The following is a 27,402-nucleotide window of genomic DNA, read 5'->3' on the forward strand; positions in this document are numbered from 1 at the left end:
TAAAACTTGTATGATGGTACTTTCAGAATAAATGCTTTTCGGCTAAATAGATCAATTTCAGAATTTGTACAATGCTATTCATTTTTTTCCATTTAATATGAAACACTCTGTACATTGGCGATATAATGGATTTATCGGTTGGAAACTAGCAATTTCCTATACTTGCCCCATTATGCATCTCGTACTTCAACCCTAGTATTTTTTGCTCTCTTTGGGCAAAGTTATGTAGAAACTGCTTTTTCGCGACACAACATATTACGTTCTTTTTTTTTTTGTTGAAAAAAAAAGAAAGAAAATAGCCCTTTAAACGAAAATAAAACAGCACTAAAATGTAAAATAATCTGCTAAGTACAGATATCGAGGCATCAAAATAGAATAAAAACTACAGTGAAATCTTCTTTACTCTTTACTAATAATAAAGCTGAAAGTCTCTCTGTCCGGATATCCGTCTGTCAGGATCTCTCTCTGTCCGGATCTCTGTCTGTCAGGATCTCTGTGACTCGCATAGCGCCTAGACCGTTCGGCCGATTTTCATGAAATTTGGTACAAAGTTAGTTTGTAGCATGGGGGTGTGCACCTGGAAGTGATTTTTCGAAAATTCGATGTGGTTCTTTTTCTATTCCAACTTTAAGAACAAAATTATCATAAGATGGACGAGTAAATTACGAAATTATCATAACGTGGAACCGTAAGATGAGTACAAGCCAATTGGCGAGAAAATTCACCATACATTATTTGTAAATATACAGGCGAACCAAAAGACCTTTTAATTTTTCTATTACGGGCAAAGCTGTGCGGGTACCACTAGTTCAAAAGAAAGTAATGAGAAATAAACGTGGCAGTGATGCAAACGATATTTTTCTGCTTTCGTCAACTTTTCAAATAAAATAGTCGCAAAGAGAGACAGTAGTTCCCTAAACTTACTTACTTGCTAATGATACAAGAATAATTGCTAAACCTTAAGGAAAAGCAAAATAAAATTTTATACTAATGAGAAATTAGGACTAAAATGCAAATGTTTAATAATGTTGAACCCATTAGCAATGCGTCAAACTGGGTAGAACTAAATGAAACACCGGCTATTTTACGATGCTACGGAAAAGAGTTTTGAGTTATTCTACGTCAACTGATCTAATTTTCAAATCGTCCCCACCCAAACACATTCGGTTTGGATGAAATTTTATAAAGGTGTGTGCATATGACTTTTAAGCTAACATATGCAAATTTTTAGCTTTCAAAATCTAAATCCCGAAGATCTAGAATTCCTGAAGAAAAAAAATAGAGCTGTGAAATATCGGAGCAGATTCGTGCAAAACGGATTGCCATGTTTAGTATAAACATGCAGAAAATTTTATGATAATGGAGATCAGAAATTTTATTATTTTAAAGTTTTTTCGTTGCAAATACATTTTAGTATTTGTGAGTTCAAGCCCATGAGGTTTTGCGTAACACGCATGTAAACTCTTGACAGAGCTCAGGGGATGAATTTCTTTTCTTGATTTTAGTCGTCAGAAATTTTGAATAGATTTCGTTCAAAAGTTCGCATTTTGTAGTTCTATTGAGAAAATGGTTATTTTTAGTGGACTACATAGGCAGAGCTTAAACGTTAATTCTGCAAAAGGTACTGTCATTGTCGTCTAAGTGGCTATCAACATTAAACGCATGCATAATTTATAAAAATTTAGTAACTTAAACATTTTGAGAATTTACTTTTTAACTTTAATATATTTTTTTAGGTGCAAAATGGATATTGATAAAGTCAAATCGATTTCGACCCGACTGATTTTCCGACAAATAAGAAGCCGGATGTTCTTGAAACAAAGCATCTTCCTGAAACTCCTATTATTGCAGATTACCCAAAGCAAAGCAAACGCAAAATTCCGAAGAAGCGTAAAAATCGCCGCCGTGCACCCTTGAAGGAAGACTATGACGATTCTACGGGAATTGAAACTCCAATTCATGAAATGAAATTTGATGAAGTAGCTCCAAGCCCAAAGACTGCTATTTCTATTTCTATTTCTATTCAAGAGTCACAACTGACTACAACTGTATTTATGTCGAGGTCTGCATACTAGTGCCTTGCCTCCATTATTTTATATACCGATAGATGGCAGCACCATCACCGGATCGAACAGTTAATGAGAATTTAGAACTAGTCCAAGAGCTAATAGCTACCTGGTACTAGCACCCCCAGAGGTATCGTTTCACTTGGAGGACATTGAGACCACGAGCATATTTAACGTCGCCCAGTCCCCTTTAATGACGACGGTGGGTCTTCGACCAGCGGGGATCGAACCCGAGCCCCTCCGGCCCCGAGTCCAATGCCCTACCGATCAGGCTACCACGGCCCCCAAAGACTGCTGTCATACCAATTGAAATGCAAGCAATTTCTCTCCTTGTTGCCAAACTATACAGCAAAACTAACTGCCGCTTTAGACTATAGTCAAGAAACTCATGCCAACGTTTCGCAGACAGGGTTTGAAAATTCCATAAAAAAGATTGATTGTGGTACACAAACTGATCCAGAACCAACAATCACTGATAATCTGGTGTGCAATTCACCGAAGGATCAAGAATCCACTAATGCAGTTAAAACTTATTTGAAGACTACTTTGCTTAAATTTTCATATTTTTTGTATCGTTTAACACAATAAATCACAGAAAACAGCACCTTGTTACACTCGACAAAGTCCATAAAGAACTCATCAACCTTAACGACACAGGCATGGAGAAAAAGTGAAAATAAAAAAAGACTGACTTCTTTTACGCTAAATAATAAAGCCATAGATACAAGGAAACTTCAAAATAATTTATCTCATATTCTGCCTCTCTACTCCTCTTCACATACAAGAAAATTTCAAACTGTTAAGACAATAAGAAATATGAATGCATCAAAATCAATTGATATTTTTAAAAGAAGATTGTCAATAAATCTCGAAAAAGCACAAGGACTGTCTAACTCGAAACCACAACTTAAAAATTAATCCTTTTGCAGTCCCTTCGAATGAAACAAAGTCATAGCATCCGATGTGTTTCTCAAGTTACTGCAAGATTCTCAAGTTACTGCAAGAATTTTTTATAACACTTTAGACATTCAACACTTAACAGAAGTTTAGGGCTGGCAAGCATGCTAAGAGGACTGACTTTATTCAAACAGTTTACAAAAAAGTATTGACTTTGTGTGCCTTTGCCTCGCTTCGAGAGTATTAAGACCATTGTAAATAGCATAGAGATACAAACTTTCAAGAAACATGAAAAAAAAAAAAAAAAAAGGTAATAAGTCTCCAAGCAGTGATAACCTGATGTATAATCAATTCATAACCTGACACAGCTAAATTAGCTCTTCTTCAGAATATACAACCTTCAAGAAATCCTCAGAAAATACAAACACTTGTACATTCTGTGTAGCAAAATCAATCTTTCAATATGAAGAAATTCATTCACAAATCACAATAGGAAATATCTACGATTTAATGTTTATCTAGAGGTATCAAAGAACCAACGAAAATCTTGAAAGTAGAACAAGAAACTTCGAATGAGAGAATAACATCTTAGCTCGAGGGGTCGCAAATAGGTGAAAACATCGGGAGGAGGGGCGGCCCTCTCGGGGAGTGACAGAAGTCTACCTCCAAGTGGCACCCCCTGGAAAACACTGTTAGTAGCATCAAGATCTTAAGTGGCTAAAGGACTTCTAACAGAAACTGGTGTTACTGAAATAATATCAAAGACTTGGAACTCACTCACGTGTATCTTTAAACACGTTTGATTTCAGCATTTTATGTTTTGTGTAAAAAAAAATGATTCTGACGTTATAATCATAAATGAGATTAAAATTTGTTTCTAGATAAATAAAACTAGATTTGATAGTTTGTGTATAAGGGTTTTTATCTGGTAACAACTAGAAACTTTTAATTTCATAAATCAAATATTTGTATTTCAAGCTTCAACATGAAAAGCGGGATTATTCACTATTAGTTCAGATCTGTTACTACGTTCATTTAACCTCAGAAAAAGTGATCATTTCGTTTAAAAACTACTTTATTACTTTCACTGACGGAAAACGCGTAGCATTTGTTTATAAGAGGGTTTTGAAAAGTGTGGAAGAACATGCAGGAGATAAGGGGGAATTAAAAACAAATTTTATGTCTATATAACGTTACTGTGGGATTCCGAAATTCGGTAAATGTCGATATTAGCCGCTGAACATTACAATCACACAAAGATCGAATATTCCCGGTATATCACCAGTAAAAATCGGCATTCTCCAATTTCGATTTTTCACGGTAATATCTTTTTATCAATCCCCAATGCATATGAAGAGCCCTCTTAAAACTATTCACCTCATCGTAAGTAACAACTGCTTTCTGTAAACTATTCATAATGCCTACAACTCTGTTGAAGTTGTCCTTTTTCCTGATTTTAAGTTTAGCTTGGGGTTTGAAAAGCTTAAAAAAAGACTCCTGGTTGCATCCGTGCAGAAGTTTAGTCCTTAAAAAAGTCTTTTCATTCTAAAATGCTAGTTTTTTCTTCAGAACTCAAATTTTACCATTCATCTGAAAAAGCAGGAAATAGGATGTACGAATGGTACCAAGGTTTAAGTGAAGTTTAACACAATAATTTAATTTTGAGTATAGAAATTCAAAAACAAATATCATTATTAATTCAGGAAGATTTGTTACCACTCAAATACATTTAATTAACTATGCAGACCAGTAATACAGCATGTGTGCATCACATACGAGCTGATGTGTGCATCACATGACTTCCTTTTACGCCTATTTAATGATAATAGTAGTGCTTTGGACTAAGCAAAGAAACACTTGAAATATTTTTGCCTTAAGTTTGTTGCAAATTGAAGAAAAAAACGTTTTTACAGATTAAGTTTCCCAACATTGGATATTTTAATGTATTTCAGTGCTTAACTCTCTAAAAATCGCCTGTATTGGCCAAAATGAAACCAAATTAAAAAAAAAAAAGCCAAATTTTTTGTTGCCACCAAAAGCTTGGCAATGTGTCGCCAAGTTTTTGCCAAATTAAAACACTACTTGAGTTTTCATTACACTAGGCCCTTAAGTCTACGTACCAAATTCCAACTTTCTAGGACATACCGTTTTTGAGTTATACGAGATACAAATGCACATACACACATACGCACATACATACGTACATACAGACGTCACGAGAAAACTCGTTGTGATTAATTCGGGGATCGTCAAAATGGATATTTCGGGTGTCTATACGGTCTCAGACATATCCACGTGTGGTCGGGTTGAAAAAATATTCAACGTTCATTCGGGAGCGAGCAAAATGGAAATAAGGCATATTTTTCAGTCAAAATTTTTTCGTAAATATAATACTTCCTTTACTTCGTGAAAGAAAGTAATTACAATACTGCAACGATTCCTGACTTCCACAGTTTTTTGAAGCATGAAGTGCTTTATTTTTAACGAAATTTAATGATTAGTTTCTAAATTTTAGATAATAATGCCATACTTTAGGACTCTTTTATCAACTGATGCCAATGGATAAAGAAATACTTTTAAAATATAAAAGAGACAGTTAAAAATTTAGAAATTTTGGACATAAATTATCCTGAGTGAGTGCACAATGTTTCGAAAATGACAGCATTAATTCCTCTGTCTCGAACATATTGTTTTCGCTTTCTCCAAACCGTGGGGAAAAAAGGAGGTGCGGACAGGACAGGACTCACCATTCTCTCTCTCTCCCTGAGGGCCTGCAACTCTCTTTCCTTTTTCCTGGCCCGCTCCGTCAGCACTTTCCGGAAGGACTCTCTGCGCGACCACAGCGCCTCACGACGGGGGAAAGGCTCCAACTCTTCGAATGCCGCCTGGAGAAGAAATGGAAAAGACATTTGAAAAGTAAAGCGTCATTCATTGCAGCATGGGAATTGAGCGGGGGAAGAAATTGAAAAGTGAACTGAAGCAAATAGAAGCAAAGGGCTGTAAGCGCCAAAGTTTAAAATTTGAAGATCATAAATAGTAGGAAAAACTGTTCGATGTTTCTGGAGTAAGAGGTGGTAATGGTATCTCTGAATGGTACTTCTATACTGTATGAATAAACTACAGGGTGTCCAGCAAAGGACTCCCTGGTTTCAAAATTAAATATCTCGAAAACAAAGGGCGGTATTGAAATAAAATAAACGGTATGTTTATTGTGAAAATCATATACAGGAACTCAGAAATTAATTCGAAAAATTGCCAACAGGTGGCGCTGCACAATATAATTGCAATAGAAGTTTCCATAAATAGTGCTGTGAAGAGGTTTGTTGTTTCAGCAGTAGTTTAGTCTCTCAGATATGCTTACATATACGCTACAAATTATCGTCCAACCTCTTCGCAGCATTATTTATGGAGACTTCTATTGCAATTACAGTGTGCAGCGCCACCTGTTGGCACTTTTAAAAACTAATTTTCAAGTTTCTGTACATGATTTTTATGGGTTTCACAATAAACATACCGTTTATTTTATTCCAATATCGTCCTTTGTTTTCGAGATATTTAATTTTGAAACCAGGGAGTACTTTGCTAGACACCCTGTAACAAAAATACTATACATAACTTGAACTTTTAGAGCGTTTTAATTCAAAGCATTAAAAAGTCCAGCTACGTCCCTTCTCTTTTCATCGCCTCAAATCATTTTAGAGACGCAAAGTGTTGAAAATGATAGTTGTAATAGGTATCCGTAATTGAGCTTATAAACATTATTAACTGGAAAATCTCCCGTAAAGGTATGGCGGGTTTACATTGCTTCTATATTTGAGCGAAGCCATTGCTGTTTGGTGATAGTTTGATAGTTGAAATTGTAACCCTAACTCCAGTGGATGAAACCTAAACTCTAGTAGGTAGACCATTCTTTCGTTTTTTCATTCACCTGAAATGACACGGTCTTACCAGTAAAACAGTTAAGATCGAGCTCAGCCTTGTCACAATAAAGCCTTTGCCTGCATGTTAAACATTACCAAAACATATTATCAAATGATCATGCCGTGGCGCGAGTTTCATTGTTGAATCTTGCGCGTTACTCGATCATTGAAAATTATTTATGTAAGGATTAAGAAAATATTTATAGAGGGTCTGTGATACATACTACTGATACCTGCTTGAAAAATTTCGAGTTGTAAACAATGATTGGCGACAGGTTTTCCGATAACAAAGATTTATGTAAGCATCAATTTTGCCAGACGGTCAATTTATTGATTTACATTACAACTTCGCTTATCCGGGTTGTCTTGGGACAAAGGTAATCCAGATAATAAGCAAAGAACATTCGCAAATGAGCAGATTTATATTTTACTGCAAAAAAAAAAAAAAAAAAAAAAAAAGAAAAAAAAACAATGCTTTGTAACAAAAGTACGAAGTACTGCTTCTCGCAGATACTGTAACATTTTTGGTTCAGTTGTAGTGGTGTCGTACTGACGCTTCAAGTACGCCATACTGTTTATTGGATGACTCCAAATTATTGCACGACCTATGCAGTAGTTGTATGTCCGATTAAAAAAAAAAGAAGAAGAAGAATATTTGGCGTATTTATAGTTCCGTTCTTGCTATCTTTATTTAAAATTGTTATTTAAGTAAATATATATTTTTTTAACTTCACAACTTTAAAAGTAACGGTTAAGATGGGTTGGATAAACGAGTCTTAAATAAGGAAAACAGAGCTAGAGGGAGGTGTCATCTCATTGAAGCTGAGAGTGCCAACAAACTGGTAGCTGAAATAAATTTATCACACTAGGGAGCATGTAGTACTGTATTATTCCCAACTTAAGGGCGGTAACTGACTGCTATATAAAATAGACTGTTTACATCTTGCTAACATCTTAACAGAAGCGTAAGAATGAGCAATGTAGTTTGAAGCATCATCCTGGATTCGCGCTGATTATGGAGTATCAAGTTAGCGCGACTCTACTAATACGATATTAGAATAATATATCTGGTACTTAATACCGCATTTCCCTACCTGTTGCCACCCATTAATATGGCGTTTAATATTGAAACTGTTAGAAACTGTGTATGTTGCCCACTTCCTCCACTAGACGGCGCTGTCGCCAAACCAGGAACTTTAATTCCTTATTAGAACTCTTCTCACTTCTCTCTTACTGCTTATACTGTAAACATGTAGCGCTGTAATATATGTATTAAATTTGTGTATCTTAGTTTAAAAGAAGTTATGGTTTTAATGTGTTCGTGAATATACATCTATGGATATCAGTCTTATTTAGCGGAAGATTCCTCCAACATATAATTTGGACTATAGATATACAAAACAGATGAAGAACATATGATAAGGTAAGCTGCATGCTTCCTTAACTGCATTGATTTAGATGGCTCTCTAAGAACGAGTTGATAGACATTTTATGTTTATTTAATTCTAATAGAAACTACATTACCTTTCCATCTGACATACGTTTTCTTTTCAAAGCATAATTAATTCAAAATTGATCCAAAACGAGCTGATGCGTGCATCACATGACTTCTTTTTACACAAATTTAATGTTATTTCCCTATTATTGCAATTTTAATGTGATTCTCTCTCTAACTCTCTAAATATCACCAACAATGGCCACATTGAAACCAGATTAAAAAAAGAAAGAAAATTAATTTGAATTCTGAAATTTTGAATTCAAATTATCTTTTTCGCAATCACGAACTGAGACAGGACCCTACTCATTGGAGTTATTGTTTCTAGAAACGGCTCCTGTCCCCCCCAAGCCTGCCTCTCCTCCTGGGCGGTTACGTGTGCATAGTTGTGTGTGTGCGTAGACCTGTGTGTATGTACGTAGGTGTGTGTGAGTGTATGTGTGTGAAGTCGTGTGTGTGTATGTGTGTGAACGTGCGTGTGTGTAGGACATGGACGCCTCCGACCAGGAGAAGCGGATAGCTCAAAACCGGAGCAGCCGCGCCGCGCCGCCTGCAGAGGACGGTGGGCGGTGGTGCTGCTTGGCTTCTGGTCCAAGTTGAAAAAGGCACGGACACCAAAAACGGTCAAATGAGAACAATAAGCAATCGTGATTGCTCAAAAAAAAAAAATATATATATATATTTTAAAAATCATCAAATTTGTCGCCAAGTTGGCGACAAAACTTGGCGACCAAAAGACTGGCGATATATCGCCAAGTGTCCGCCAAATTGTAAAAATATTTGAGTTTGCATCGAAATTAACAATGAATTCCCCCCAAAAAAAGGTGCAAAATACCCCTTTAGAAGCACCCGAATGCAACCAAAAAAGGAGGCGCACAACTAGAAGTCTACGTACCAAATTTCAACTTTTTAGGACATATCGTTCTCGAGTTATGCGACATACATACACACATACGCGCATATGCACATACGTCACGATGTATGCAGACGTCACGAGAAAACTCGTTGTAATTAACTCTGAAAACGTTAAAATGGATATTTCGGGCGTCTATACGTTCTTAGGTACATATGTACGTGTGGTCGGGTCGAAAAAAAACTCAACATTCATTTGGGGGGAGTAAAATGGAAATTAAGGCCGATTTTTGAGTGAAAATTTTTTCGCGAACACAATACTCCCTTTTTTGCAAAAGGAAGTAAAAACATGCTGACGATAACGTAGTGTCCATGGTTAATAATATTTTATAAACTATGGGCACAACCGAAATTTTACAAGATCTCATAAGATATCTCCATAATTTCAACCACAGCAGCCAAACAGGGTTGTTTCCTTCAACAGCTTTGTTTTTCATTCATGTGTCTCTTAATCGATGAACGGTTAACTTGTCGGATAAAGCAAACGTTAGCTCACAAAAGATCAATTCAAATACAGTTGAGCGCACTTATTAGAATAGCCAATTTTCTTGGAAAAACTATTCTAATCAGCGGGATATTCCATTACAGGGTTACAGTACCTCAAAAATGATGAAACAATCAAAAAAATTTTTTATTGCTTATTTCAAAACTAAAAACTATTCTGAACACAGGAAAAAGTTTCATTGCTTTAGTTCAAATATTTAAAAAGTTATGAGTGGTTTTAGGCCATGCTCGCTATGTGTTCTTACGCAACAGAAAAACTGTACACTGCTTTTTCTCGATGATGGTATTTTTGTGATTTCATGCCATTAGAATCCCTAAGGATTTTTTTCTATTAAAGATACAGCTTTAAAGTAATATTTTTTGCAACTGGGATAACATATTTGACAAAACTGTGCATTGGATAAGCATTTTATTAATTATTAAAATGTTTAGAGCATGTCAAACCTTTAAAAACCAATTTAAAAAAAAAAGCTTTGATTTTTTACATAATTAATCACAGAAAATTTTCTAATAAACTCATAAGCAAATGAATGCACAGATTTTTAGAGATGATTATTGCGATCGTTTAGCAAAAAAAAAAATTTAATTAGTGCAAAAATAAAAAAAAACCTTAAAAATTTCAAAAAATTGAAATTTTCTTCAATTTTTTGAATTTTTTAAAACAGTAGGCAATATTTCTAAATTTTGAAAATAAATTATTGATTAAGAAATAAGTATGCATGTTATGGTTTCAAAGAAATATAAAATTTACTTAAATTTTAAAAAAATATTTGAAAGGTACTGTGATCCCTTAAACGGGATTAAAATAATAGATAGCAACGGTTTGGTGCATTGAAAATGTATTACATTAAGCGGGATATTCTTTTAACCAATATTCTAATAAGCGGGCTTGACTGTAGGACTAACATTTTCTAACATCGAGTCCGACCTCTTGAGAAAGTCAATGGAATAAAGGACTGTCAAATTCTTAAAATCGTACATCATAACGATCTGTTTGCGAAATTAATACTTCAACGAACACAGAAGTCCTCCTGAAAATAATAAAAGTTTCTCAAACTAAGCAAGCAGCCGTTTGTGGGCTAATGACAGGAGCCTCTTTCTCAGAACAGGAAAGAGAAAAGTTTCTTTTCCACTAAATTTAATCGTCTCTTTTCCCCTTTTTATCTGCTCTTTTGTTCGTTTTTGCTTTTCTACGAACTTTTTTTTCATGTTAACAAAGAGGATAAAAAATTTTCTCTCATTTTTACAAGCTCCCATCACATCCGTTGACCATTAAGATTTTTAAAGAAGTTTGCTGACTGTAATTGTGTCATTATGCCTTTTACCACATTTCCGGTTTCGGAAAGGTAGTCCACTAAACGGCTGCTGATTTCAGTTTCTTTTTATGATTTTTATCAGTACTTTAAACTAATTTGTGATTCTACTTCTCATTAAGGGGTCACAGTACCTTTCAAGCAATTTCTTTTAATTTATATAAATTTTATGTTTCTTTGAAACCATAACATGCATACTTATTTCGTAATCAATAATTTATTTTCAAAATTTAAAAACATTGCCTATTTTTTTGAAAATTCAAAAAATTGAGGAAAATTTCAACTTTTTAAAATCCCTAAGCCTTTTTTACTTTTGCACTAATTTAAAAAACGTTTTTTGCAAAACGATCACTATAGTCATCTCTAAAAATCTGTGCATTCATTTGCTTATGAGTTCATTCGAAAATTTTCTGTGATTAATCATGTAAAAAAATCAAAGTTTTTTTTTAAAAAATTTGGTTTTTAAAGGTTTAACATGCTCTAAACATTAGAGTAATTTATAAAATGCTTATCCAATGCTCAGTTTTGTCAAATATGTTATCGCAATTGCAAAAAGTATTACTTTAAAGCGGTATCTTTAATAGAAAAAAATCCTTAGGGATTCTAATGACATGAAACATTCATTATTCAAAAAAACCATCATCGAGAAAAAGCAATTTGAAGTTTTTCCTTTGCGTAAAAACACATAGGGAGCATGGCCTAAAACCACTCATAACTTTTTAAATAGTTGAACTAAGGCATTGAAACTTTTCCTCTGTGTTCAGAATAGTTTTTTGTTTTGAAATAAGCAATAATTTTTTTTTTGATCGTTTCATCATTTTTGAGGTACTGTAACCCCTTAAGACTTTGTCAAACCAGGTTTTACGCAACGCCTCCTTAATACTAAATGCATATCACATTTGCTTCAAAAAATTATCCTCCGCCTGTACACTACCAACGCTGCCTAGCGGCAATACATGGATGGCGTTGCTATGACGATGGATCCAAACAATTCAAATCAAAGTGGTAATTGGTTAATTTCAAATTTTAAATTTAGAAGTTAACCAATGGAGTTGTTTCCTTCAGTCAAAAGTACTACTTTTAGCCATTGAAAGTGATAGAATGAGCAAAAAAAAAAAATAAATAAAATAAAATAAAATAAAATAACATGGAGAGAGGAAAAACTTTCATTTTCCCAACACTTTTAATTATTTTTTTTAAATGTCCGACTTTGAAAATAAGGCGTGGTCTTTATGACGTTACAAATGATGCACTTTGGCGCATTTGTCTACCATGTTTCCACGTTATGATAAACAAGAAGCGAATTATATATTGCGCTCTAAGCTTGGTATCAACCATCTCGTTACCAACACATGTGAGTAAAGATGCGAACTAAATATTGTGTTCTGTAAATGTCAACATTGAATGGCATTTCATCATTTGTGATGTCATCGGCAGAACTTACAAATTAAAAGTGCACAGATTAAAAAAATTTTTAAAAATTATTAAACTTAGTCAAATTATTTAAAAAGTGGTCAGATCCTATATTTTTAAGTATGCTCTTTCAGAAAAAAATACTTTTAAAATTTTGGAAACGACCTCATTGTGTTCTTCGCGTTTTTCTCTCTAATGCTTTTGTCCTTCGATAGGTGGCAGTAGCAAGAGTACCGACATTTATTTATTGGGATCACTTTTACTCTATGTTAAAAGCGATAAAGGATTAGGCATTTAGTATTAAGGAGGCGTTGGTTTTGCGACGCGTGGTGGCACTTACCGAAACGAGTCCGTCTACGTCGAAGCAAAGCTTGGCAGCTGCCTTCAGTTGGCGCATAATGGAGACGGTATCGTGCCTAGCAAGGATGGCTTCTTCTTGCAACTTTAGTATACCCAGACTGAAACGAAACAGCACCTTAGGACCCTCCAGCAGGAAGCAGTCCCAAATCCGCAACAGTGTCTGAAACAAACAAAAAGCTCGGAATTCCTCTATGTTCAATAGCAGGAAAAACGAATCATTTTTGCAGAAAACATGCAGTCTTGCTGTAGTGTCCAGTTTTCAGAATTAAAAGACATACACAATACAGTGTTAGCATAAAATTATATACCAGTTTTAAAAATTTATATTCCATAAACTATTACACTTAGCACTAGAGGCAATGAGAAGCAAAGGGATGTAAGTGGACATTTTCAAGTTTTTAGTAAAACGCGTATAAAGATAACGTCCTAGGTAGACTTTCATTGAAATTCTTTTTCTAAGTCATTCTGCATAGCAGCATCTACCAGAGCTACTAGTACCATCTCTTGCCCCAAGACAGAGGAGAGGTTCATCTACCGTGTGTACTGGTTTTCTCTAAAGTTTTAATTTCGTCACTTACATCCCTTTACTTTTCATTGCCTCAAATGATACAAGGAAAGAAAGGTAAGCATTCCAAGTTTCTTTTCGCTCACAAATGTTCGATGGGTGAGCCGTTCGTAATGTGACACACATCTAACCTGTATTCTAGTTCGTTCTATACATTTTGGGGTGTTTCACTGTCATTTTTTCGTAATGCTGCACCTATGAGATCTTCCAGTTCTTGCAATGTTGTAGGCAATGGTGGTGTATAAACACTGTCTTTGATGTAACTCCATAAAAAAATCACATGGGGTTAGATCTGGGGATCTGGCTGGCCAACGCATCATCACCTGCAAGGAAAATTCATCGTTGTGGAACGTGCACGTTTAAGTAATCACGTACGTTCAAAAGAAACTTGGAATGTTTATCTTTAATTATGTATCATTTACAGTGGTAAGTGTAATAGTTTATGATGTATAATTTTTTTAAACCGGAATATTCTTTTATGCTAACCCTGTAAAACAATATATTTGGCAGATATTGTTTTGCAGAACAATCCTGCCATATGAGTTGAAGTTGAAAATAACACTTAAAAAGGTGCTCCAAACCAAAAGTTAATTTTTTGAGTTAAGTCTTGAACATATTTTTTCTTTTTTTTTTTTTTTCAGTGAATCAAATATATTTTTGACCAATTTTTCTAAATTTTTGTTTTAAAGATTTTTCACAGTCGTCCAGGTCTTTTTAGTTCACTTATAGAAATTGCATAAATACTTGAATAAACCTTCTATTGCTTGAGCCAAAGATCTATAACACAATTTTTCAACGATTTCTGACTTACTAGTAATCGACAGAACAGGAAACCAATAACTGTCGTGAGAATATAATTTTTCACCGGAAAAGAGATCAGTGATTGACACCATAATTTACCTCCAATTTTTTTTTTTTCTTTCTTTTTTTTTTTTTTTTCTACAAAGACGTTTTATCGATTGGTATAAAATTCTTATATGCTAGCTTTTGATCCCTTTTAAAATTATTACCCCTTAGATATCCCAAAATATTTTGGGGAAGAAAAATACTGTGTCATTTGAATCGATATTAAACCTCCTGAACTCGCACCGTGAGCAAAATGCTCACACCAAGAAGAGAAAATCCTTTTGTTTCATCTTGTTTTATCAAATACTTTAATTGTTTCGGCAATTATTATTATTATTTCGCTTGACATGTGATGTTCAGAATAAATCTTTACTAATAATAAAGCTGAAAGTCTCTCTGTCCGGATCTCTGTCTGTCAGGATCTCTCTCTGTCCGGATCTCTCTCTGTCTGGCAGGATCTTTGTGACGCGCATGGCGCGTAGACCGTTCAGACGATTTTCATGAAATTTGGCACAAAGTTAGATTGTAGCATGGGGATGTGCACCTCGAAGCGATTTTAAGAAAATTCGATTTGGTTCTTTTTCTATTCCGATTCCGAACAAAAATATCATAAGATGGACGAGTAAATTACGAAATTATCATAACGTGGAACCGTAACATGAGCACAAGCCAATTGGCGAGAAAATTCACCATACATTATTTATAAATATTCAGGCGAACCAAAAGACCTTTTAATTTTCTATTACGGGCAAAGCCGTGCGGGTACCACTAGTAGTACAAAAGACAGTTTCAACTAAAAACATTTTAAGATAAGAGAGCTCCATAAACTTTTTCTTCAATATTCCTTTTTTTTTTTTTTTCATTCTGACAGTAGCGAATTTATCGAGTCCAAATTTTAAGAGGCCCCGAATGGGATTCATTAATGTATATGATAAATGATTTATATAGTTTTGTAATAGACAAAGAGACTGTGAGGGACCAAAAGTTCATTCCGACGGGCCCACTGTATTCCGCTATAGAGTCTTCGGACCCCCCCCCCCCCCCCCAATTATTGTCGGCCTTGGTTCTCTCTTTCAGTTAGTCGGGCCTTACGGTAGAGAGGTTATTTTGGATCAAAATAATTATCAGCTCTGTAATGTTGTTCTTCCATGTCTTCCCTCGCATCTATTGTATTCATAGTTGAGTTATATAGTATGATCCTACCAAGTAATTTCAACCTGAATTGCCCGGAATCGTATCCTGTAAAAAATGAATTTTAGAGAATTTAAAAAGTGCATCGTCATCATCTTATGTAATTAGAAACTGAGCGTATGTATCTATGTATGTTTCTACGTCCGAGTTACTTATTCCGAACGCCAGTGAACCATCGGAGCAGGTATCGATTGATTCGTAATTTTCCCATCTTTATGTTCGGCTATTTAACATAATCCTCCAATAATAATTAGCGTGGATATTAATAAAGAACTATTATGATGCTTAGATTATGAGAATTAGATTTCAGCATAAAATCCCTATTTTTCGAAGACTTTCTTCCATTCAAATTATTATTCAGTGCTTCATCTCAACTTTCCGTAACAATGCTTTTATTAAAATTTGTAGCGTGAAGAAAATCATTGAGAAGAAATATCTGTCGCCATTTTTCTTTTCTCGAATATGAACAAATAAAATTATGGCTTTTGTTTTGAGGTTTTTCCTGTAATCGGGGGATTTAAAATGTTTCCTCTTTAGTTATTTTTCCGCAATCTGCCGCAAAGTTTTACTGACTTTTTTTTTTTTCTTCTTTCAAGCTTGATTGTTGAACAAGCGTCATTTTACATAACTTTTATTTTCGAGGTGGACCGGGCAAAGACGCAGCTAGTTTTTTATTATTTTGTGAAATAAATTATTATATTCTTTAACAAATAAAACTATTATTGACGATGGTTTTTGATAATGCTCAAGTTCTCCCCCCCCCCCCCCCTCTCACCCTGATGTAAGCCCCTTTTTCATTCTTAAAAATTGGAAAATGCGATGAGATATATGCATCTATACCTTGGAGCAAGATTCAAATATATCAGTTTTGAGAAAAGTGCTCACACAGTTTGTAAACTTCTTCAAGTTCTATCTCACTTTCATGATCGAGAGCAATGAAAATTTGAACAGTTCAAAAGATTGTCTAAAAATACGTTAGAAATGTACGTATAGTTTTAAATTATTTTGTTTATACTTGAAGACCAAGTAAAATTGGTTGTCTTAGCCCTAAATAAAAACACCGATAATTGAAGAAACAAAGATTATAGCACTGTGGTAAATGAAATTACTATAACTCAATACTAATTCGCTGCATTACATTGGTTTCTCTTGCATCAAAAAGCTACATCGGGAATCCATATGTTAACATACTACTAACATACACTGTTAAAAATTTTCCGGAAAATTTACGGTAATTGTTACTGGCATCCATGTTGCCAGTAACTATTACCGTAAAAATCAAATGTTCCTGTAAAATTTTACGGTTTCCTCGGTAGCCCACAGCAACCAATTGGCGATGGCCATTTTACAGTAACAATTACCAGAAAATCTTCCTGAATTTTTAACAGTGTATGGATGCTTCAATTACCAAATCGATTCACTCCACTTTTTAAAAAAATTCTCATTTCTGCTTTAAGAGAGCTTAATCAATGCTTAGCATGTGAATTGATATTAAAGTTTTGGTTCAGTACGTTACTGACCATGTGATGGCAGAAAATGTAACACGAGGGCCAATTCACTCCTATGGGTAACACTATCTTCTTCATAACTTTTTTTGACCTTTTTGTTTTATGGAGTAAATCGATTTGGCAAATGAGGTATCCATATAGTAAATTTAATCGATTCTGATATTGGTTATTTTTGTTCCAAGAGATACTTCTACAACATTTTAATTTCCAAGTATGATGTCTTTTCTATTTAACTATCTAATCCAGTGGTGCACACAGGAATTAGTACATTCTCTTGATTTTATGGATTGTCGGGGGGGGGGGGGGGGATCTAAAAATAAATTATTGAATAAATAAATTAGCATTAATTAACCAAATAAATTATCAATAACAAATACTTAATTAAATTACCAGAAAGTGCAATAATTTATGTGTTATCTTTTTTTCATAATTCAAAAATGCAAAAGACAAATCATTTGCGTTAGAATCGAGAGTCTTATTTCGCTTCCAGAATAATTTGTTTTTCATCTTCACGTACGTTTTTTCAAAAAAGACGTTTTCTTTTATGATTGGTCAAAAGTTTATCCAATATAATTTAAAAACCATATTTTAACGAGCTGATGTGTGCATCACATAACTTCTTTTTACTCCAATTTAATGTCATTTCCCCATTACTGGCAATTTTAATGTGATTGAATAGTTTACTCTCTAAATATCACCAACAATGGCCAAATTGAAACAGATTAAAAATATTTTTTAAAAAATCGCCAAATTTGTCGCCAAGTTGGCAACCAAAATTTCGATATATCGTCAAGTGTCCGCCAAATTATAACACCGCTTGAGTTTATATCGAAATTAACAATGATTTCCCTCCAAAAAGGGGCAAAAGACCCCTTTAGAAACACCCGAATGCAACCAAAAGGGAAGGTGCACAATGAGACCCCACTAGGAGTCTACGTACCAAATTTCAACTTCCTGGGACTTACCGTTCTTGAGCTATGCGACATACATACGCACATACATACATACATACATACGTACATACAAACGTCACGAGAAAATTCGTTGTAATTAACTTATTAATCGTCATTATGGATCTTTCGCGTGTCTATACGTTCTTGGGCACTTATCCACGTGTGATCGAGTCAAAAAAAAAAACTCAATATTCATTCGGGGGTGAGTAAAATCGAAATTAAGGTCGATTTCTGAGTGAATATTTTTTCGCGAATACAATACTTCCTTTTTTGTAAAAGCAAGTAAAAATGAAAGACAAAACGGATTTTGCGCTGTATAGAAAGAACCTACGCGTTGTAGAGTCATGTTAGAAACATGAAACACAAATAACGAAAGTACTTTTGACTCTGCTGTTACTTGGAGTTACCGGAGCACGTGCTGAGATATCTATTCTATAAACAGGATTATAGACACTCGCAAAGAAAATCAAAGGGTGATATGGGGGGGGGGGCGACTTCCTGAAACACCCCCCTTGTGCACGCCCTTGCTCTAACCTCATATCCTATATTTTTTTGCTACCAAGCTTTCTTCCAGTCTACACCTTCTCCATTTCATACATACAAAACTATCAATGACCATCAAAATATGTTTAAGAATGCTTAGAAATTTCTGACAGAAACAGAAAGTATATCAATTGTTTGTCAAAACAATTGTCGCTTCCGTCTGCCCTTTGACACTAGACCCTTTTATCGTTTCCTTCCAAATAACGGGACTTTCACTTTCGAACTTCGGCCCGATTTACCCTTCTGTGCTCAGACATTGAAAGAGAAAGATAAGGCTACATACTCCCATCTGGGAAAAGAGCAATCCTTTAAGAAGAATTTCCTTAGGGTGAGTAGAATTATTTTTCTTCTTGTTCTCGAAGGAATACAAATAGAAAGACAAATACATAATTGTCTTATCATTTTTCTCTTCTCACTTTGCAATGTCATTTTTGCCCGAAAGTTGGGTTGGTTGTGGTAAGTGGGACACTGGGGTAAGTGATGCCCCCCCCCCTCACTAAAATGAAATATGTATGCGGCTTTTTATTTTTTTATATTGCTCATATCACATTTCGTCATAGCGATGGGTTTTGCATTTATTTACCCTTCATGTAACTTTTTTTTACGGGTGATACAATTTACGTGTCAAATAAATTTTTCGAAGAACATTATTTTTTTAGGTAGTTCAAGCTACATTTTAATACGAATTTTTACACCCGATTAATATTCATAAGTGTCTAAGAGGAGGGGTTTCACTGAGACACTAGAGGTAAGTGAGTCCCCTGATTATGGGGTAAGTGGGTCAAATCATAATAGTGACGAAAAGCAATGGTGGTGAAAAAATGTATATGGCGGAAATCAGGGCTGCACTGATAAGCGAATTGGCCGATTACTGATTGCCGATTAATGATCATAATGATTATTCTTAATACTACCAGTGTCTATATCATTTTTTTCTTTTATAATTTCAAGTTCAGAGATAGTTTATTGGTGAGAATAAATAGATTTATTTTTCTCTTCTTTCCTAATTTTCATCAAAATAATTTCAAAATTTCATCCAATTTCTTGAAGCCAATTTTCAAGTTTTGTTAGTAAAATTCCATTATAAGTATAAAAATTTAATAGACATGGAAATTTAAAAATACGGATTAGCCTGTGGTCTATTTTAGAAGCACTTTTACTTTAAATTTATTTTTAAATTATTAGTAGTCATTTTATCTAAGATTTTTATTCCTTATAAAAGTTGTAAGATTACCCAAAACCCCTATGCTAAAGGAGAAAAGAATCGATTCTAAAAAATATTGCGACATTGTATACATGTGTATATTTATACGCAATAGAAAAAATAAATTTAAAAAGGTAGAATTACGGTAACCGGGTCGCGTTGGCGTATTTTTTCAAAAGCTGCCAAATTTGGCACCTACGACTCAATGTGAACAAAGTACTCCAATGTAAACAAAAGAAATCATCAAAGGAGAGTTGACCCAAAGACAAGGGGCGGAGCTTCGAATTGCTCAATCTATCACCTAGGTAACTACAACTGTTTATTAACCATTTTCTTTCTCTGATTGCAACCGTAAAGAAAAAAAAAGCATTAAAATTATTTTTTCCTTTTTAAAATATTGCAAAATATGGAAAGAAACAAATGATTGAGCCTATTTTTTTTTATAGAAGTATATTATTTTTCTTACTTTGAAATAAAGTTTGCAGAAAAGACAAATGAGAGGTAACTTTTTTCAAGATGTTAACTTAAACGTGGGAAGATAAAGCGCAGTATCTACAGAGATGAATATTTGAGACATAAAAAGAAACGTGTTTTGGATTCGATACTAACAATAGCGAAATGATGGAATTTGACCTTTTGTTTTTTCAGTGGAAAGCAAGTAATCAAACTTGCACAAGAAAGCTGAAGTACAACCCATGACGAAAATGCGAAAAAAAAATTTAAATATAAATATGCCGATACTGCTCTTTACGTTCCCATTGCAGTAATATTGAACTCATTTTTTTCTGTAGGAAAAGAAATAAAATGTTACACTTTCTATCAACATGTTTAATTTCCCAAGGAACATTAAAATGAAACATAAATTTTTACCGAAATTTAACAACAGTAAAAGTTGGATAGAACACGACATTAGTCTGAAATAATCTGAGAAAAAGCTATTAAAAATACTTACCGTTTAAATAAGACATAAAACAATCTATTAAATAAGTTAAATCACATCAAAATATCCATTCAGAGAACGTTATTACAAGTAAAAGTATAATTCTAACTTACTAAATAAGTGATTACGATAATTAATAAATTTTAAATTTAAGATAGAACAATAAAACATGAAGGAAATAACTTACTGCGAACACATTCCAAAAATGTATCCAAAAGGTATGAATAACTAATTTTTAAATCTATAACTTAAAAGAGTAAAAGTGACAAACATTTCGCGATGTAAAATTTCATAAAATGTTCCAAAGATCTAAAAATTGAAAAAACACAATATGTTGCCAATTTTCAGAAAAAAGTACCTTTGAGAAAATTTAAAATATTATTCTATGGAATTAAAAAAAAAAAAGAAAGATTTATTGGACAAATAAATTACAATTTTGTAAAGGTGAATTCTGAAATGGCTGATTGGCCAAACGAATAGCAAATCAGCTTTGGTGTAGGGTTACCAAAATTGCTCCGTCGCCATGGTAAGGTAGCGGGTTGCCAGAATGAAATATTTATCGCCGCGACCCGGTTACCGTAATTCTACCGAAAAATTAAATGATATTTAATAATTATTTATTTATTTATTTATTTTTGAATTCAAATTAATAATTTAGAGACTAAGTTGTAAAATTCATTTAAAAACGTAAAAGGAACAAAAATACACTAAACAAATGTCGTTTTATCAAAATCTGGGATGACGGTATCATACTATAAACTTAATAAGTGATCCTGATTTTTTTTAAAGTATTAGGAAGCTTTTCCCTTTATGTTGGAGGGAGTTAAGGGGGATCACATACATATTAGTGTATTTCAGTTACATTTCTTTCCTTCAAATGACAAACAGAAATTGCTACAAAAGTAGGTGCAAGACAGGTGATGCGAAAAAAGTGGGGAGCTGGACGTTTTTCGCATGGCAATCTAAAGGACCTGAAATTTAATTATTCATAATAGTGCCATGTGAATATCAGCTGTGATGATTTTTCCTTTTTATTTCACACTTTCATACCTAATGTTATAGCAATATTTGCTTCTTGCTAAATTTCTTGCTGAAAGTATGCTAAAAAAAAAATTGGAAAATATTTTTTCTGCCGATTAATCGGTAAAATTTTTCCAAATATAAATGATCGGTAAAGTGGCCGATTATGGCCGATTCATCGGGACTGCCGATTAAACGGTGCATCCCAGGCTGAAATTCTAGCTGAAACACAAGATAGCTGTGTTGACCTAGCAGGAATTAAATGTTTAGCTACGAAACAGCAAAGCTGGTGGCTGTGAACTTGTGAAACTTGCATGAAAGAAAGCCATGAAGAGTAGAGCCCAAAGAAGAATAAAGAGCCCAAAGATGTAGCTCTAATTTTGGCAGTTGATAATACACATTTAAAAAAAAAATAAAAAAAATAATTTGAATTTTGACATCTTGAATTCAAATTATGTTTTTCGCAATCACGAGTGTGTGTATGTAGGCGTGTGTGTTTGTGTGTGGGGGTATGTGTGTTTGTGTGTAGGGGTATGTGTGTTTGAGTGTACGCATGTGTGTTTGTGTGCTGGCATAAGTGTGTGGGTAGTTGTGTGTATGAATGTGTGTGTGTGGGGGGGGGTGTATGTGTGTGTATGTGCAGGTGTCTGTAGTATGTATGCGTGCATGTTTGTGTATGTGTGTAGGTGTATGTGTTGTGTGTGTATGTATGCGTGCATGTTTGTGTATGTGTGTGTAAGTGTATGTGTTGTGTGTGTATGTGTGTGCGTGTATGTGTTTGTGTTTGTAGGTGTATGTGTGTGTAGGTGTATGTGTGTATGTGTTGTGTGTGTATGTGTGTGCGTGAAGGTGTTTGTGTGTGTATGTTTTTGTGTGTGTGTATGTGTTGGTGTCTGTATGTATGTGTTTATGTGCGTGTGTAGTTGTGTATGTATGCACGTGTGTGTAGGACATGCATGCAATCTGGAGACGGCTTTCGCTATAGGTGCAGCATGGTGAGGAGCCGGTCGACGGTGATGGTGCGGAAGGTGCTGGTGGGAAAATAAAATGATAGCACGCCAAAAACAGTCAAATGAGAACAATAAGCAATCGTGATTGCTCAAAAAAAAAACTGAATTTTGCAAAAAGGATCAAAAGGGAGACACTTTTAATTGGCCTGATGCAGATGATGTAGGAATTAAACTGAGGATTAAGGGATAATGATTCTCCCACAACCATTTTTAAATAGACGTTACCATTTAGTGATTTCATTTTCTTTTTCAACTTATAATATATGCTAAGCTACCAAAACTGATCTTACTCAGCTGCATTATGAGTATTCAGCACTGCTTTACTGCCTTACGTATGAAAGTAAAATGTACGTCTATAAGCTTTCAATACCTTTCACAGATGCAATTGCTTTGTTTTTTGTTTCATAATTTTCTGTCATACAGATTAAAATGTCAGTAGATGTCAAAATAGACGCTCTTACAAAAATATATTTCATAATAAAAATTCACATACGTAATCAAGTAATACCCACTGACCTATTTTTCATATTAGCGTGCTTTAAATTTTAATAAAAGGTAACTGGCCCAATTACCCCTCCTTTTAGGGTAAGTATCTGATACACATAAGATACCCTAAACACATCTTATTGCCCTAAACATATCTTATTTAAAAAAAAAAAATCTTTAAAAATACAGTAGCATATTTAGCAGCAAAGCATATTTTCTCAATGTTCTTCAACCAAAGTGTTTGAACAATACATATACAGTTCCCAAAGACAATAACTAAATATATTTACCATATTACACTTTATGTCTTGAAAAATTCAACTAGTTTTTAATAAGTGCAAAAATTAAATAAAAGTAAAAAATTGATGTTTTTTAAAATTTTGTTTAAAAGCTTATGCAGAAAACATTTTAAATGCATCGCTATTTTTGGTAGGAACAGATAACGGTATTATAATTTAGGCATTTTATTAACGATAGTAATTTAAAATTAAGAAAATAATAACTCGTTTTGGTTAAAGAGAAGAAAGGATGAGGGGAGAGGTTATATGAAAAAGTAAAAAGAAATAGAAACTTTTTTTTTAAACATGAAGTACAGTCGAGTCCCGACTTACGCGAGGGATACGTTCCAAGACCCTTCGCGTAAGTCGAAATTTCGCGTTGTGGAAAAGGGTATAAAACGACGTTTTGATAAACATAAACAATTATCTTAAGTCACTTGTAAACACCCTTTAGACTGCTTTAAACCATTCCTTAAGTATATAACAATGTTTTCTACATAAAGAACTGAACTTATGCTGCATTAAAAAACCGTATACGTTATTCAATACAAAATACTGTTATGATGTACAAAATGAATGATCAATAGGAGGGAGAGACAAAGTGCAATACTGCGTGTACAGTGTGCATTAATTATTATAACTAGGAAATGTCATACTATTACACTACTCTGCAGTGGATAAAGTAATAATAATTACTATAACTAAAAAACTGAAGGTGGTGATGGTTGGTACTGTGAAACTCATTCGATCGATAGCAATGTTGTTCTGCATATCGAGGTTCTTCAAGTTTTCTCTCTTTCGAGGAACTTTCTCTTCCCTAGCTTAAACTGACACAGCACGCTTAGGAATGTTTACTATGTCAAATTAACTTTCACATTTAGAGTGGAAAATACGGAGTAATGTTATTTGTATCCACTATCAAAGCGATGATTTGACTAGTACTGCGTTTGAACTTTCGCAATTCAGTGATACTAAACGGAGGAAATCCTTTCACGAAACTGATATTTAGTAACCAGTATTGAAGATGATACTACGCGTAGCGATTCCTTAGCGAAAACGTTCATGTTCCGGGCGGGAAATTCACGTTAGCTCTAAAATTCGTTTCTCGAGAAAAATTCGCGTTATACCCGTTTCGCGTAAGTCGAACTGTATTTTAACTGTAATATTCAATTGTTGAACGTAAATGTTCAGTTTGGAAGTAATTTTTCATTGAATCTATAAAAGTGGAAGGAGATAATGTGAGGAATTATTATAAAACACAACCATCTGTTAGAACAGTTAGTAATCCAACGTTGTGAAGCACAAAAATTGCAAAATTATTGCAATAATTTTGCAATTTTTGTGCTTCACAACGTTGGATTACTAACTGTTCTAATTTTCAGCACAAAGGTATTTATTTGTTACAAACATCTGTGTCTGTTGTAAAACACCTTTTATATACACACGCGCACATGCACGCATAAATACATACACACATGTGCACATACATTCATACATACAAAGATATATACAAACACACTCATATACAAATACATTCGTACATACATATATGTGTGCTTGTTTATTTATCGAACAAAATCGCCCGACTATAATGGTTCGAACGGCGCATCGGCGAAGTGGTGTAGAAAACACAAGCAGGGAGAGGGGGGTGGGGTGGTCGTCATTGATTCGTCTGAGGAAACCCCCCTCCGTGAGATGTGAGAGCAGACGGGAATCGTCTCATCGCAATCCTTCCTTTTCCTCCCAGGTGTAACGGAATGTTCGCGAGGCTGCTTCCGCTTGTGATGTTGTCGTTGTTGTTGTTGTTGTCGTCGAAGAGTGGGGCCCGACCCCCGTCGCCCCTTCGTGCCCCGGCATTGCAATGGAAAGACTCATTGGTGGCCTTGACCAGTGAAGTAAGAAGGAAGCGGTCTTATGAAGAAGTCTCCCCTCAGGTGAGTTGGTTGTTCTCTGCTTTATGTGACTCACACATTCACATCAAAACACAAAGGAGTATAAGGGATGGTAACATTCTAAAAGCATTTAATCATAAAAAAATAATAATAAAACGAATCTGTATCATTACTTAGCCAATTAATAACCACAGTATTGAATAAAAATGGCATACACCCCCTAAAAGAATTTAGAAATTAAATCTGGATCCACGAATTAAATGTTCTTCAAATAACTGTCCATCTTATTGACAGCGCCGTGCACGGGGGGGGGGGGGAGAGAAGGGTCACCTGTTAGCCCGGTCCCGAGCCTGAAGGGGGCATAAACCAAATCAATTGCCATTACAAAAACAAAAGGTTTTTTTTCCTTATAAATCGAACCCCCGTCTGAAAATTTTCATCTGTCCCCTCTTGTTCAAGAATAATTTCTCAAAAGCAAATCATTACACCATCTTGAAACTCAGCAGATCTATAGCTATCGCTGAGTTATCTATTCCAAGTGACGTCATAGGGAAATCAGCAAATCACTGTTTTTTTTTTTTTTTTTGGATGAAAATTTATTAAGTGTAGAATTTATTTAAAAAAAAGTAATGAGTAAGAAACTGACAACACTTTGGTACGTTAACCTAATAACGCAGATCCAATAACGTGCGATGAAAACAATGAACTATGTAAGAAATAAATAAATACCTTTCTATGAAAATGTAACTAGTAATCAACAACGTTTTGACGCACAAAATTAGCAGATTACTGCATACACGTGTTTCGAGGTTTCAGGGAACGTCTTTTTCAATGCAAATAGTAAACTTTTGGATGAAACGACAACCGGTAAAAGCTGAACTATGTTTCTGTCGCAATCACATCCAGATGTGCTCGAGCGTAAGTCACGAAAGGTCACTGTGACCTTCCAAAAAAATTCCCTGTTCGGAAAATTTTGTCTGAAGATGTGGCAAAAATCATCAATCGGCGAAATTTGGTGTTCCATTCGGTAAAATGATCATCAGATAGAAAAATTTCGAGTTCCATTTGGCAAAATTACCACAATTCGGAAAAATTTGAAGTCTCTGCCCCTGTATGAAAAAACATCTTCATGCACAAACATAAGTACAGTCAGACCTCGATATAGGGTCACCCGCTTATAAGGTCACCCCGCATATAAGGTTACTTTTATAAAGTCCCGGCTCATTGAATAGGAATTTTTATGTCATGTATTATCGGATATATGGTCAGGTCATAATACATTAATCGCTTATAAGGTCACTTTTGCCAGATTTCTTTGAATGATTTCAGGGCCTAACAGATTCACTTCCAAGAATTCACCGCGATATACGATCCTTAAAAAGTGAAAAGTCGTTTTTCCTATTAACGTAGCAGGTAGTGCACAGAATGCAGTAGCAAGCGAGCATTAAGAAAGTGATAGTGATACTAAAATATGAAGCGGTAATGCGGGCACTCAGCGTGTACATATTGCACTCATTTACCAGTCATGAGAAGCTGAAGAATTTTTCAGAAGATAATTAGAAACCATTTTGTTTAAATTAAAGAAAAAACACACTAGTCCTGTATTAATGACAATTTTAAGTAAGGTAACTTGCACATAAGTTGTTTGCTTGGGGAGATTTGAATGCAGCTTTACTCTAAATGAAGGTTAAAAAATAATTTCAAAATTTCTTATTGATTCAAAAAATTTAAATTGGTTCAAATCAATTTAACTATAACCTAATTAACTGATAGTTTTGAACGTATTAAATTTTGAAGTGATTTAATGAATTAAATGTTTATTTATCAATAAAAATATATGAATCGGTTATAAGGTTAACCCGCTTATAAGGTCAGTTTCGTGAAGTCCCGGGGGGGTGACCTTATATCGAGGTCCAACTGTATAAGGGATTTAACTTGTTCTGCTGAACTTCTAACTTGTGAAGAATTTTACGAACTACAAAACCTGCCTCTACACAACTATAAATTTCAAAAGCAAGGTTATAACGAAAAGCGACTCACTGTTTCAGTAACATTTTAAGGGGTCACAGTACCTTTCAAACATTTT

At 34.4% G+C, this 27,402-nt stretch overlaps 1 protein-coding gene across 1 annotated transcript in view; it reads right to left on the reverse strand.

Annotated features, from left to right (window-relative positions):
• The window catches only part of LOC129216802 (uncharacterized), a 173,426-nt gene that overhangs the window by 14,107 nt on the left and 131,917 nt on the right, over positions 1-27,402 (reverse strand). The window contains exons 16-18 of the mRNA XM_054851017.1: positions 12,861-13,040; positions 5,711-5,848; positions 2,063-2,071 (exon numbers count right to left, since the gene is read on the reverse strand). Coding sequence (XP_054706992.1) covers positions 2,063-2,071; positions 5,711-5,848; positions 12,861-13,040 — 327 coding nt within the window. The remainder of the gene's footprint in view (positions 1-2,062; positions 2,072-5,710; positions 5,849-12,860; positions 13,041-27,402) is intronic.

The sequence above is a fragment of the Uloborus diversus genome, chromosome 2 (assembly GCF_026930045.1).
Source record: "Uloborus diversus isolate 005 chromosome 2, Udiv.v.3.1, whole genome shotgun sequence".
NCBI lineage: Eukaryota > Metazoa > Arthropoda > Arachnida > Araneae > Uloboridae > Uloborus > Uloborus diversus.